The 13,603-nt window shown below is 62.6% G+C and overlaps 1 protein-coding gene across 2 annotated transcripts; it reads left to right on the top strand.

Annotated features, from left to right (window-relative positions):
• The first annotated feature begins 266 nt into the window (after positions 1–266).
• LOC132536374 (collagen alpha-3(VI) chain-like) lies at positions 267–13,265 on the top strand. Of its 2 annotated transcripts, none has more exons than XM_060184126.1 (10): positions 267–272; positions 357–850; positions 1,618–1,714; positions 4,352–5,032; positions 6,590–6,692; positions 7,360–8,126; positions 9,972–10,235; positions 10,585–10,671; positions 11,854–12,018; positions 12,639–13,265. In XM_060184126.1, the coding sequence occupies exons 2-10, from the start codon at positions 443–445 to the stop codon at positions 12,737–12,739; spliced, it is 2,673 nt and encodes an 890-aa protein (XP_060040109.1). In that variant the 5' UTR covers positions 267–272; positions 357–442; the 3' UTR covers positions 12,740–13,265. The 2 variants fall into 2 exon arrangements, with proteins under 2 accessions (XP_060040109.1, XP_060040108.1); XM_060184125.1 differs by having other exon boundaries at positions 12,636–13,265.
• The last annotated feature ends 338 nt before the right edge of the window (positions 13,266–13,603 follow it).

Genomic DNA, 13,603 nt, shown 5'->3' with positions numbered 1-13,603 from the left:
AATGTGCCCTGGTCCAGACCATCAAGGAGAACTGCCGTGAGTGGCTCCTGCCCTCATCTGGGCCTTGCATGGAGACCCCGTCCCCTGACCACTGGGCCTTGCATGGAGACCCCGTCCCCTGACCACTGGGCCTTGCATGGAGACCCCGTCTCCTGACCACTGGGCTTTGCATGGAGACCCCATCCCCTGACCACTGGGCCTTGGCTGTGGGGCCCGTCTCCTGACCATCCCGTCCTCACGGGTCTCTTGTTCCCTTGCAGCTTGCTGCTATGGTAAGTTGGCCCCAAAGCTGGCCGTGGCTCGCCCACTGGGAATGAGAGAGACCCCATTGCCCTGAGTCACGCCAGTGTCCCCAGGGCCCCTGGAGTGTCCTGTGTACCCCACGGAGCTGGCCTTCGCCCTGGACACCTCTGAGGGCGTCACGCGGGACACCTTCGGCCGCATGCGCGACGTGGTGCTGGGCGTGGTGCAGGACCTCACCGTGGCTGAGAGCAACTGCCCCCGGGGCGCCCGCGTGGCCGTGGTCACCTACAACGACCAGGTGACCACAGAGATCCGCTTCGCCGACTCCCGGAGGAAGGCGGCCCTGCTGGACCGGATCCGGAACATCCCGGAGTCCCTGACGGCCCGGCAGCAGAGCCTAGAGAGTGCTGTGGCCTTCGTGGCCAGGAACACCTTCAAGCGCGTGCGGAGTGGCTTCCTGGTGCGCAAGGTGGCCGTGATCTTCAGCACCAAGCCCGCGCGGGCGTCCCCACAGCTGCGCGAGGCCGTGCTCAGGCTCTGGGACGCGGGCATCACACCGCTATTCCTCACCACCCAGGAGGACCGGCAGCTGGCCAGCGCCCTGCAGGTCGGTGCCCCGCCGTCCCGGCTTGTGGCTCAGCCTCCGCCTGCGGGCTGGGTGGGCTCCTGGCCCCTCCGGCTGCCCCCAGGGGAGGCTGGGACACCGGGCTCTGACCACTGGGCTTTGCCTGTGAGGCCTGTGCCCCTGACAGCCCTCCTCAGCCTGGTCCTCAGCACCCAGTGACCACACCCCAGCACCTCACCGTCCCTGTGGGCACCCCAGGTCATCCTGGTGAGTGCAGGTTGCCGCTTCTGTTCCTTTTCTCCTCTGTTTAAAAAATATCATTATTTGAGTCGGGCGGTGGCGCAGCGGGCTAAGCGCACGTGGCGCAAAGCAAAAGGACCAGCGGAAGGATCCCGGTTCAAGCCCCAGGCTCCCTACCTGCAGGAGAGTCGCTTCACAGGCGGTGAAGCAGGTCTGCAGGTGTCTGTCTTTCACTTCCCCTCTCTGTCTTCCCTCCTCTCTCCATTTCTCTCTGTCCTGTCCAACAACGACGATATCAATAACTACAACAATCATAACTACAACAATAAAACAACGAGGACCACAAAAGGGAATAAATAAATATTTAAATTTTTAATATATCATTATTAATATTTACAATGAATTTATTATTGGATAGAGACATAAATGGAAAGAGGAAGGAGAGGGAGAGAGGGAGAGAGAGAGACACCGCAGCCCTGCTACACCTCCTGCTGCCCAGACTCTGGGTCCAGGGGCCACCTCCTCCCAGCCCCGGCTGCTGCCCTCAAGTGCCACCTTCCCCAACCCAGATCAACAACACGGCCGTGGGTCACACGCTGGTGCTGCCCGCCCGGAGGGACCTCACCGACTTCCTCAAGAAAGTCCTGAGCTGCCATGTCTGCCTGGGTAAGTGGTTGTGCCGGTGGGCCCAGAGAGGGACCCTCCCTGTGAGGAAGACACTGTTTCCACTGGAGACGTGGATCCCAAGAGACAGAAACGGGCGCCTGGCAGGGTGCAGCCATTGAGCACAACTATCAAAACCCGCAAGGACCCGGGTTCAAGCCCCTTCTCCCCACCTGCAGAGGGGAAGCTTCATGAGTGGTGGAGCAGGGCTGCAGGGGCCTCTCTGTCTCTCTCCCTCTCTGTCTCCCCTCCACTCTCAATTCTCTCTGTCTTGTCAACTATAATAGAAAGAAGGGGGGGAATTACAGAGAGACCAGAGTGGCTAGGAGTTGACCCCACAGCTCTGCCCACCCTCCATGGGCTCCCTGGGTGCTGTGCCTGGTGCTGAGAGAGGAGACACCCCACAGCCTGCCCACCCTCCATGGGCTCCCTGGGTGCTGTGCAGGGTGCTGAGAGAGGAGAGACCCCACAGCCCTGCCTACCCTCCATGGACTCCCTGGGTGCTGTGCAGGGTGCTGAGAGAGGAGAGACCCATAGCCCTGCCCACCCTCCATGGGCTCCCTGGGTGCTGTGCCTGGTACTGAGAGAGGAGACACCCCACAGCCCTGCCCACCCTCCATGGGCTCCCTGGGTGCTGTGCCTGGTGCTGAGAGAGGAGACACCCCACAGCCTGCCCACCCTCCATGGGCTCCCTGGGTGCTGTGCAGGGTGCTGAGAGAGGAGAGACCCCACAGCCCTGCCCACCCTCCATGGGCTCCCTGGGTGCTGTGCCTGGTGCAGAGAGAGGAGACACCCCACAGCCCTGCCCACCCTCCATGGGCGCCCTAGGTGCTGTGCAGGGTGCTGAGAGAGGAGAGACCCCACAGCCCTGCCCACCCTCCATGGGCTCCCTGGGTGCTGTGCCTGGTGCTGAGAGAGGAGACATCCCACAGCCCTGCCCACCCTCCATGGGGCTCCCTGGGTGCTGTGCCTGGTACTGAGAGAGGAGACACCCCACAGCCCTGCCCACCCTCCATGGGCTCCCTGGGTGCTGTGCAGGGTGCTGAGAGAGGAGAGACTCCACAGCCCTGCCCACCCTCCATGGGCTCCCTGGGTGCTGTGCAGGGTGCTGAGAGAGGAGACACCCCACAGCCCTGCCCACCCTCCATGGGCTCCCTGGGTGCTGTGCAGGGTGCTGAGAGAGGAGAGACCCCACAGCCCTGCCCACCCTCCATGGGCTCCCTGGGTGCTGTGTAGGGTGCTGAGAGAGGAGACACCCCCACAGCCCTGCCCACCCTCCATGGGCTCCCTGGGTGCTGTGCCTGGTGCTGAGAGAGGAGAGACCCCACAGCCCTGCCCACCCTCCATGGGCTCCCTGGGTGCTGTGCAGGGTGCTGAGAGAGGAGAGACCCCACAGCCCTGCCCACCCTCCATGGGCTCCCTGGGTGCTGTGTAGGGTGCTGAGAGAGGAGACACCCCCACAGCCCTGCCCACCCTCCATGGGCTCCCTGGGTGCTGTGCCTGGTGCTGAGAGAGGAGAGACCCCACAGCCCTGCCCACCCTCCATGGGCTCCCTGGGTGCTGTGTAGGGTGCTGAGAGAGGAGACACCCCCACAGCCCTGCCCACCCTCCATGGGCTCCCTGGGTGCTGTGCCTGGTGCTGAGAGAGGAGAGACCCCACAGCCCTGCCCACCCTCCATGGGCTCCCTGGGTGCTGTGCCTGGTGCTGAGAGAGGAGACACCCCACAGCCCTGCCCACCCTCCATGGGCTCCCTGGGTGCTGTGCAGGGTGCTGAGAGAGGAGACACCCCACAGCCCTGCCCACCCTCCATGGGCTCCCTGGGTGCTGTGTAGGGTGCTGAGAGAGGAGACACCCCACAGCCCCTGCCCACCCTCCATGGGCTCCCTGGGTGCTGTGCCTGGTACTGAGAGAGGAGACACCCCACAGCCCTGCCAACCCTCCATGGGCTCCCTGGGTGCTGTGCCTGGTGCTGAGAGAGGAGAGACCCCACAGCCCTGCCCACCCTCCATGGGCTCCCTGGGTGCTGTGCAGGGTGCTGAGAGAGGAGAGACCCCACAGCCCTGCCCAGCCTCCATGGGGCTCCCTGGGTGCTGTGCAGGGTGCTGAGAGAGGAGACACCCCACAGCCCTGCCTACCCTCCATGGGCTCCCTGGGTGCTGTGCAGGGTGCTGAGAGAGGAGAGACCCCACAGCCCTGCCCACCCTCCATGGGCTCCCTGGGTGCTGTGCAGGGTGCTGAGAGAGGAGACACCCCACAGCCCTGCCCACCCTCCATGGGCTCCCTGGGTGCTGTGCAGGGTGATGAGAGAGGAGACACCCCACAGCCCTGCCCACCCTCCATGGGCTTCCTGGGTGCTGTGCAGGGTGCTGAGAGAGGAGACACCCCACAGCCCTGCCCACCCTCCATGGGCTCCCTGGGTGCTGTGCAGGGTGCTGAGAGAGGAGAGACCCCACAGCCCTGCCCACCCTCCATGGGCCCCTGGGCGCTGTGCTCCTTTTCTCCCTCCCGCCCCATCAGAAGGATCTGTACCCACTGAGCCATCCAGCTGTCAGTGGTCGTTGCTGGAACTCTGTTGGCTGCGGGGGGGAGGGGGGGGACAAAGGTGCCTGGTGGCTGCAGAGTGCCCCCCTCCCCTGCAGATGTCTGCAACGTGGACCCGGCGTGCGGCTTCGGCAGCTGGCGGCCGACCTTCCGGGAGCGGCGGGCTGCGGGCAGCGCACTGGACCTGGACGTGGCCTTCCTGCTGGATGGCGGAGACACCACCAGCCCCACGCAGTTCCACGCCATGAAGCGCTTTGTGGCCCACGTGGTGGGGCAGCTGACGCTGAGCCCTGAGCCCGCCACGTCCCAGCACCTGACCCGGGTGGCTGTCCTGCAGCCGGGGCCCTCCGGCCGGATGCCCACCCGCGTGGACGTGGGCCTGACCGACTTCAGCTCCCGCGAGCGGCTGCTGGCCTTCCTGGACGGCCGGCTGGGGCAGCTGCGGGGTGGCCGGGCGCTCGGCCCCGCCGTGGACTTCGCGCTGGACCAAGTGTTTGAGGCCGCGCCCAGCCCCCGTGCCCACCGCCTGCTGGTGATCCTGCTGACGGGGCCTCTGGCCGGGGCCGAGCTGGACGCGGCGCGAGAGGCCACGCTGAGGGCCCGCTGCCGGGGCTTCCTGGTGGTGGTGCTGGCCGTCGGCCGTGCCCTGGACGTGCGGGAGGCGGCCGCGCTGGCCAGTGAGCCCCAGGACGTCTTCTTCAAGCTGGTGGACAAGCCCGCCGAGTTCGGCCGGGAGCGGATGCTGCGCTTTGGCCGGCTGCTACCTTCCTACGCGAGCGGTCAGTGCCCCCCCGGGGCCTCCCCCAGGTCACCCGTGTCCCCACGCCCAGCTGGCCCCACACACGTCTCTCCTGGTCACAGCCGGGGCTGACCTGGGGTCCACCCTCCTGGGAGACCTCACGTTCCTTTAAACAGAGGGTGAGAGACAGAGACACAAGGAGAGAAAGAGACAGGGAGACACAAAGAGAAAGACAGGCAGAAAAAGACAAAGGGGGAGAAAGAGACAAAGGAAGAGAAAGAGACAGGAGACAGAGAGAGAGAGAAAGAGACAGAGTAAGAAAAGGAGAAAGACAGAGAGAAAGAGACCAAGAGAGAGAAATATGGGAACAGCAAAAGATGAAGAGAGGAAAATAGAGAAAGACGAGAGAGAGGGAAGAGAGGGAAAGAGAGAGAGGGAAAGAGAGAGAGGGAAAGAGAGAGAGGGAAAGAGAGAGAGGGAAAGAGAGAGAGGGAAAGAGAGAGAGGGAAAGAGAGAGAGGGACACAGAGAAAGATACAGGCAGTAAAAGACAGAAAGGCAGAGAGAAAGAGATAAAGAGAGAGAAAGGGAGGGAGATGGAGAATGAGAGATCAGAGAGAAAGAGAAAGAGGCAGAGAGATAGAGAGACAGCCCTGCTACATGCTACATCCCCTGGGAATGGTGTCCTCTGGGGTCCATGGCTCTTACCCTGAGCCCTTGTACAGGGTAGAGTGTGCATGCTACTGGGCCTCATCCATCATCCATCCATCCATCCACCCATCATTCATCCATCCACCCATCATTCATCCATCCACCCATCATCCATCCATCCATCCATCCACCTACCCATCATCTATCTACCCATCATCCATCCATCCACCTATCATCCATCCATCCACCCATCATCCATCCATCCACCCATCATCCATCCACCTGCCCATCATCCATCCATCCACCCATCATCCATCCATTCACCCATCATCCATCCATCTACCCATCATCCATCCACCCACCCATCATCCATCCATCCACCCATCATCCATCCATCCACCCATCATCCATCCATCCACCCATCATCCATCCATTCACCCATCATCCATCCATCCACCCATCATCCATCCATCCACCCATCATCCATCCACCCATCCATCCATCCACCCATCATCCATCCATCCATCCACCTACCCATCATCCATCCACCCATCATCCATCCACCTATCATCCATCCATCCATCATCCATCCACCCATCATCCATCCATCCATCCACCCATCATCCATCCATCCATCATCCATCCACCCACCCATCCATCCATCCACCTACCCATCATCCATCCATCCACCCATCATCCATCCACCCATCATCCATCCACCTACCCATCATCCATCCATCCATCCACCCATCATCCATCCACCCATCATCCATCCATCATCCATCCATCCATCCATCCACCCATCATCCATCCACCCATCATCCATCCATCCATCATCCATCCATCCATCCATCCATCATCCACCCACCCATCCATCCATCCTGGTGCACACAGTGGCACTGCCCCAGGCTGATGTCACCGCATCTGACTCTGTACCCCGCCCGCAGGTGACAGCGCCCTCTACTTGTCCCCAGAACTCAGGAAGCAGTGTGACTGGTTCCAGAGTGACCAGCCGGCCAGGAGCTCCATCAAGTATGGCCACCGACAAGTGTGAGTGGGGACGGGGCCTCAGGTCGCTCGCAGGATGAACGGATGGGGGGTCGGGGTCACTCAAGAGGGACAGGGGGATGGGGTCACTCAGGAGGGACAGGGGGACAGGGTCACTCGCAGGACAGATGGGAGGATGGGGTCACTTGTAGGAAAGACGGGGGATGGGGTCACACGCAGGATGGCGGGGGGATGGGGTCACTCTCAGAATGGATGGGGGGATGGGGTCACTCACAGGAGGGGTGGGGAGACAGGGTCACTCGCTGGGTGTACAGGGGGGTGGGGTCACTCACAGGATGGATGGATGGGGGACAGGGTCACTGAGGAAGGGGGGGCTCCACACCCACTTTGTGGGGACACTGAGCTCAGGACCGTGGCTCCTGGGGTCACTGGGTCTTGGGTTTCTCCCACACTTGGCGCAGCCCCCCCACCACGTGCTGTCCCCCCTCATCCGCGAGCTTCTTTTCCTGGTGGGTCAGCCCTGGCGGGGCCGTTGCTGGGCCGGGCTCAGCGTCACCACACTCTGCTCCTGGCCGCCACCGCAGGTGTCCTCTTTCCTTATGAGACACAGGGAGGAATCGGGAGGAGGGAGACGGAGAGACAGAGAGACGGCCGCATGGGTCTGACAGCCAAGGCCCCAGGCAGAAGTCACAGGCCTTTGCTTCCACAGGAATCTTGCTGCTAACGTCAGCTCGAGTGACGTGTCCAAGCCGGTGACCACCACCAGGCCGGTGACCAGCACAGAGAGGACCACCACCACCACACTAGCAGTGACTGTCAACCTGCCTGTCGCCAAGCCCGCCAGTTCCAGACTGGCAGCCACCAAGTCTGAGGCCACAAAACCTGAGGCCACCAAGATGGCCACTCCCAGGCACCCCGTGGCTGTGAGACCTGTGGCAGCACCCAAGACAGCAGCGGCCAAGCCTGTGGCTGCAAGAGTTCCGGCTCCTGCTGCCAAGCCCGTGGCCAGCAAGCCAGCAGCACCCCGGCCACAGGGTGTGGACACCAAGCCAGCAGCACCCCGGCTGCAGGGTGTGGACACCAAGCCAGAAGCCCCCCGGCCGCAGGGTGTGGTCAGCAAACCAGAAGCCCCCCGGCCGCAGGGTGTGGACACCAAGTCAGCAGCCCCCCGGCCGCAGGGTGTGGTCAGCAAGCCAGAAGCCCCCCGGCCGCAGGGTGTGGTCAGCAAGCCAGAAGCCCCCCGAACGCAGGGTGTGGTCAGCAAACCAGAAGCCCCCAGGCCGCAGGGTGTGGTCAGCAAGCCAGAAGCCCCCCGGCCGCAGGGTGTGGACACCAAGCCAGAAGCCCCCCGGCCGCAGGGTGTGGACACCAAGCCAGAAGCCCCCCGGCCGCAGGGTGTGGACACCAAGCCAGAAGCCCCCTGGACACAGGGGGTCGGACCCATGGCCACCAGGCCGGGCATCACAAAGACCCTGGGTGAGGCCCTGCTGCTGACCGTGGCCAGAGACCCTGCCTGCCCCCAGCCCAGGCTGCCCCCAGGGTGCTGGCACGCAGCTCCCCTGCTCCCCACCCACATCCCAAGGCTGCCAGGGGGTCCGAGTTCTCTCTATGGGGTCAAGGAGGGACACCCCATCTCTTCCAGAAACCCAACCTTGGAGAGAGACAGAGAGGTGGGGGGAGGGAGAGAGAGAGAGAGAGACCAGAGCCCTGGCTAATGGTGGTGCTGGGGATGGAACTTGGGACCCCAGAGCCTCAGGCAGGAGGGTCTTTGCAGAACCCTGTGCTGTGTCCACAGCCTCCTCCTCATTATCATTACTATTACTGTCATCGGTATTATTAACAGGGGTAGTAGCAGTGTTTCAGTATTTTCCCCAGAGCCTGCTCACCTCTGGCTGACGGCGGAGCTGAGGACTGAACCTGGGGGGCAGAGCCTCAGGCAGGAGAGGCCGTGATGCTGGGCTCACTCCCTGCCTGGGGCTGCTGCTGTGTCTCTAAGTGGAAACGGGAGGCCCCAGGTGCTCACATGCTGCTGAGGGGCCCTCAGATTCCATTTCTCTACCGCATGCCCTCCTTCCTTCCTTCCTTCCTTCCTTCCTTCCTTCCTTCCTTCCTTCCTTCCTTCCTTCCTCCGCTAGGGTTATTGCTGGGGTTTGGTGCCCTCACTACAAACCCACTGCTCCTGGGGCCATTTTTCCCATTTTATTGGACAGGACAGAGAGAGATTGAGAGAGGAGGGGAGATAGAGGGACAGAGACAACCTGCAGCCCTGCTCCACTGCTTGTGAAGCTTCCCCCCTGCAGGTGGGGAGCAGAGGCTTGAACCTGGGTGCGTACGCTGGTCCTTAGTGCTGTGTGTTTATCTGAGAGTGCAACTGTCCTACCCTAATTTTCCTTGAGAGAGAGAGTGAGGGAGAGAGGGGAAAGGAAGACATAGAGAAATATGAGATGTGAAAAGACAGAGAGAGAGAGAGAAGAGACAAGAGAAGAGAAGAGAAGAGAAGACAGGGATTGAAAAAGAAAAAGTGGGGATGGGTTTCAGGACCTCTCTACAATTGAGGGGCTGCCTGGGTGCTGTGCCTGGTGCTGAGAGAGGAGACACCCCACAGCCCTGCCCACCCTCCATGGGCTCCCTGGGTGCTGTGCCTGGTGCTGAGAGAGGAGAGACCCCACAGCCCTGCCCACCCTCCATGGGCTCCCTGGGTGCTGTGCAGGGTGCTGAGAGAGGAGAGACCCCACAGCCCTGCCCACCCTCCATGGGCTCCCTGGGTGCTGTGCAGGGTGCTGAGAGAGGAGACACCCCACAGCCCTGCCCACCCTCCATGGGCTCCCTGGGTGCTGTGCAGTGTGCTGAGAGAGGAGACACCCCACAGCCCCTGCCCACCCTCCATGGGCTCCCTGGGTGCTGTGCAGGGTGCTGAGAGAGGAGACACCCCACAGCCCTGCCCACCTCCATGGGCTCCCTGGGTGCTGTGCCTGGTGCTGAGAGAGGAGAGACCCCACAGCCCTGCCCACCCTCCATGGGCTCCCTGGGTGCTGTGCCTGGTGCTGAGAGAGGAGACACCCCACAGCCCTGCCCACCCTCCATGGGCTCCCTGGGTGCTGTGCCTGGTGCTGAGAGAGGAGACACCCCACAGCCCTGCCCACCTGCATGGGGCTCCCTGGGTGCTGTGCAGGGTGCTGAGAGAGGAGACACCCCACAGCCCTGCCCACCTGCATGGGGCTCTCACTTAGCCAGAGCTTTAACCCTGGGCTTCGTGTATGACCAGGCAGGAGTGCTAACAACTGACCCACCAGCTGACCTGGTTCATTCATTCCCCCTCAGTGAGGACCCCCCAGGAGGTCCGGGTCTCCCAGGTCACTGAGAACAGCGCCAAGCTGCAGTGGGACCGGCCGGAACCCCCCAGCGCCTATGTGTGTGAGCTGAGCGTCACGTCCGCGCAGGACCAGCAGCAGGTCCTGCGGCAGAACTTCACGGCCACGGAGCGCACGGTGGGCGGCCTGCGGGCTGGGCACACCTACCAGGTGGCCGTGCTCTGCTCTGTGCGGGGCCAGGCCCACAGTTTCTACCAGGGCGTCTTCTCCACAAGTGAGTCTGGGGGCTGCGGGCAGGGGGTGGGGAAGACACGGGGTCCTGGGGCTGCAGAGAGACGGCCGAGCCAGGCCTGCGGCCCCAGCCGGGGAGACTCCTCGCAGCAGGGAGCTCTGGGGCGGCCTCTTCCTCCCGTCTCTGTGCCTCAGTGCAGTGGGGCAGCTTGGGCCCGTGACGGCCATTCTCTCCTCCCTGCCTCCTCTTTCTCTTTCTCTCCCTCCGCTCCCTCCTCCACCCCGCTCCCACCCCTTTCTCTGTGCTGAGCAGAGTGCAGTTGGGGCCCCAGCCTCCCGTCCACCTTTGGGTCCTGCCCGCCCTGTGCGTGACTGACCCTCCCTTCCCCCAGGACGTGCCCAGCCTGTCCCCCAACCTGCGCGGTCGGCCAGCTCCACCGTCCACCTGCTTTTGAGCCCGGATCCCGTCACCAAGACAGGTGAGCTGGGCAGCCGTGGGGCCAGACCTGCTGAGTGCACGTCCCTGGGGCCCCGAGCGTCCAGGGCAGGGGTCAGGGGAGCGGTCACTGGAACCCTAGCCGGCTGGTCACTCCGGAGTCTCGGGAGGGCTGGAGCTTCTCTGGGGCAGCCTGGACGGGAGTCCTGAGTGGCAGGCTTGGGGGAGGGCAGCATCAAATTTCCCAGGTTCAGCGGTCCGGGAGGTGGCGCAGTGATAAAGCACTGGACTCTCAAGCATGAGGTCCTGAGTTCAATCCCCAGCAGCACATGGACCAGAGTGATGTCTGGTTCTTTCTCTCTTTCCTAACTTTCTCATAAATAAATAAAATATTTTTAAAAATAAATGAAAAATAAAGGGAAAAAAGAGGGAGAATTTGGAAGGTTGGGTGGTGCTGCACTGGGTTAAGTGCACACAGTACAAGCACAAAGCCCACAAAAGGACCCGGGTTCAAGCCCCCGCTCCCTACCTGTGGAGGGGAGGCTTCCCAAGTGGCGAGGCAGGGCTGCAGGTGTCTCTCTGTCTCTCCCTCTCTCTCTCTCGCCTCCTCTCTTAATGTTTCTCTATCCTGTCCAATAAAATGGAAAAATGGCCTCCAGGAGCAGTGGGTTCATAGTGCCGGCTCCAAGACCCCGAGATAACCCTGGGGGCAGAAACAATTGTAGTGTGGGCACTGAGCCCCAGCAATAATCCTGGTGGCAGAGAGAGAGAGAGAGAGGGAGAGAGGGAGAGAGAGAGGTAGAGAGAGAGGGGGGAGGGAGAGAGGGAGAGAGAGAGAGAGAGAGAGAGGGAGAGAGAGTGAGAGAGGGAGAGAGGGAGAGAGGGAGAGAGAGAGGGAGGGAGAGAGGGAGAGAGGTAGAGAGAGAGAGAGGGGGAGGGAGAGAGGGAGAGAGAGAGAGTGAGAGAGGGAGAGAGGGATAGAGAGAGAGAGAGAGAGGGAGGGAGAGAGGGAGAGAGAGGGGGAGAGAGGGAGAGAGAGGGGGGGAGAGAGAGAGAGAGAGACACCAGCTAGAGCACAGGAGCTTCCCCTGGTGCTATGGTACTCGGCACTTGATGCCGGTATACCTGGTGAGCTGTCACTGCTCCGGGAGACCCCCATCTCTCCCCAGGGTGCGGGTGCCCCCTCGCGTGGGCCCACCCCGCCTGATGCCTGTCGTCCCCCCAGAGTCCTGCCTGCTGCCCATGGAGGTGGGCACCTGCCGGGGCTACGTGGTGCGGTGGTTCTACGACCCCCAGGCCAGGGCCTGCATGCGCTTCTGGTTCAGCGGCTGCGGAGGCAATGCCAACCGTTTCTCCACGCAGGAGGAATGTGAGAAGCTCTGCACCCCCGGTGAGTGGGTCCCACTCAGAGCCGGGCGGGCGGCTTCTTCCCCCCCGGCGACTTCACAGCACAGGGGCCGTGTCCTCTGGCCGGGGGAGCCCGGTGGTCGCCCCCACGGACACGCCCCCGGGCCCCCAATTCCTACCACGCAGAGCTGGTCACTCAGGAAGCTGGACATGGAGGATGGCCCCAGGCAGCAGGGGATAAGGAGGGGGAGACAGAGAGAGAGACAGACAGAGAGAGACAGAGAGAGAGACCTGCAGCCCTGCTCCACCACTCCTGAAGCTCCCCCCCCCCCAGTAGATGAGGACTTGAACCCAGGTCCTTGAGCATGGTGGTGGGGCACTCTGCCGGCCCCGTCTTCATCATTACTTGACTTTGCTCCCTCTGGTCATGCCCACCTTGGAAGCAGTTTCTCTAGGGGTGTGTGGATGGGACAGCTGCCCCCGCCCTGGGCACCCAGCAGCCCCGGGAACTCTGGGCACCCAGGAAGCGCCCAGCAAGAGCGGGTTCCCAGGCAGGCAGGCGGGAGCCAGGCCTGAGCACGGTGCCCCATGGGGAGGGTGACGGGTTTCTCTCTGCTCTCTCTGTCCACCGCCGCCCTTCCCGCCATCCTCGCCGGGAAGCAGAAGCCATCGCCGCCCTAGAAGCAGACCTGGGCATGAGGCGACCCGAGCAGGAGCCCTCCGTCCTGAAGGAGGAGCAGGCACTCAGCCAGTCGCCTCTGTAGCCGCCGGTGCCGCCAGGCTCTGCCCAGGACCCGACGATTTGGTGCTAAGCGTTCCTGGGGACCCCTCCTCGGACCGTGCCCCTCCCCACCGAGGGCCCTGTGTGAACCCCCCACTGGATCCCCCAAGTCACCCGGGGCTCCCCGGCCTCCAAGACTCCCCCCCACCCAAGGGTACGACCCTCGAGCCTGTGTCCAGCGGGCTCAGTCAGCTCGGGCCCCGCCGCCCCGCCCGGGGGAGAAGGCCGTGTCTGCCTGGCCCCTGGCCCTGGGGGTCATGAGAGCCCCCAGCCCCGGTGCTGACCCCCGAAACTTTCCCTAAAGCGAGAGCAGAGACCCTTGCCCCACCCTGGGGTCTCTGCTGGCAACTCTGATGCTGTGGCGATCTTTGGTTTTCGGTTTTCGGTTTTTCTTCGTTTCTTTCTTTCTTTTTTTTTTTTTTAAATGCCAAAGAGGGTTTGATTTTAATTGTTCAATGTTTTGGAGGGTTATAATAAAAAATTTTTTAATAAAGTTCATGGAAAATGTGGCGGTGGTCTCACAGGCTCTGTGTCCAGGGTCCCATCCTCAGGTGGTGTGTGGTCTCAGTCCTGGGCTCTGGAACCCCAACACAGTTCACATGTGAGGAGGCGAGTCACTAGAGTGACTCACTAGGTGAGTGAGGAGAGTGGGGGCGCATGTCGGAACAAGACCAGGTGTGAGGGGAGGTCATGTGGAGCAGAGGGGCCGGCAGAACCAAGAGCGCCGGCAGCAACCCCCCGCCAGCCCCCTTCAGGCGCCTGCTCCAGGGCTCCGCTCTCGGCCCAGGCCTCCTAGGCCTCATCCAGGGTCCAGGGCAGGGAGCCCACCTCCAAGGTAAGGGGAGCA

Source organism: Erinaceus europaeus, unplaced genomic scaffold (assembly GCF_950295315.1).
Source record: "Erinaceus europaeus unplaced genomic scaffold, mEriEur2.1 scaffold_760, whole genome shotgun sequence".
Taxonomy (NCBI): domain Eukaryota; kingdom Metazoa; phylum Chordata; class Mammalia; order Eulipotyphla; family Erinaceidae; genus Erinaceus; species Erinaceus europaeus.
Note: the sequence above shows the minus strand (reverse complement) of the source record. Positions and strands in the feature narration are given on the sequence as shown.

Excerpts from the sequence above, each read along its gene's own strand:
- LOC132536374 (XM_060184125.1), top strand. The coding sequence starts at position 443 with ATGCGCGACGTGGTGCTGGGCGTGGTGCAGGACCTCACCGTGGCTGAG. Across the intron at positions 1,715-4,351 it reads GAGCTGCCATGTCTGCCTGG|ATGTCTGCAACGTGGACCCG; the intron begins GTAAGTGGTTGT and ends CCTCCCCTGCAG. Across the intron at positions 5,033-6,589 it reads GCTACCTTCCTACGCGAGCG|GTGACAGCGCCCTCTACTTG; the intron begins GTCAGTGCCCCC and ends CCCCGCCCGCAG.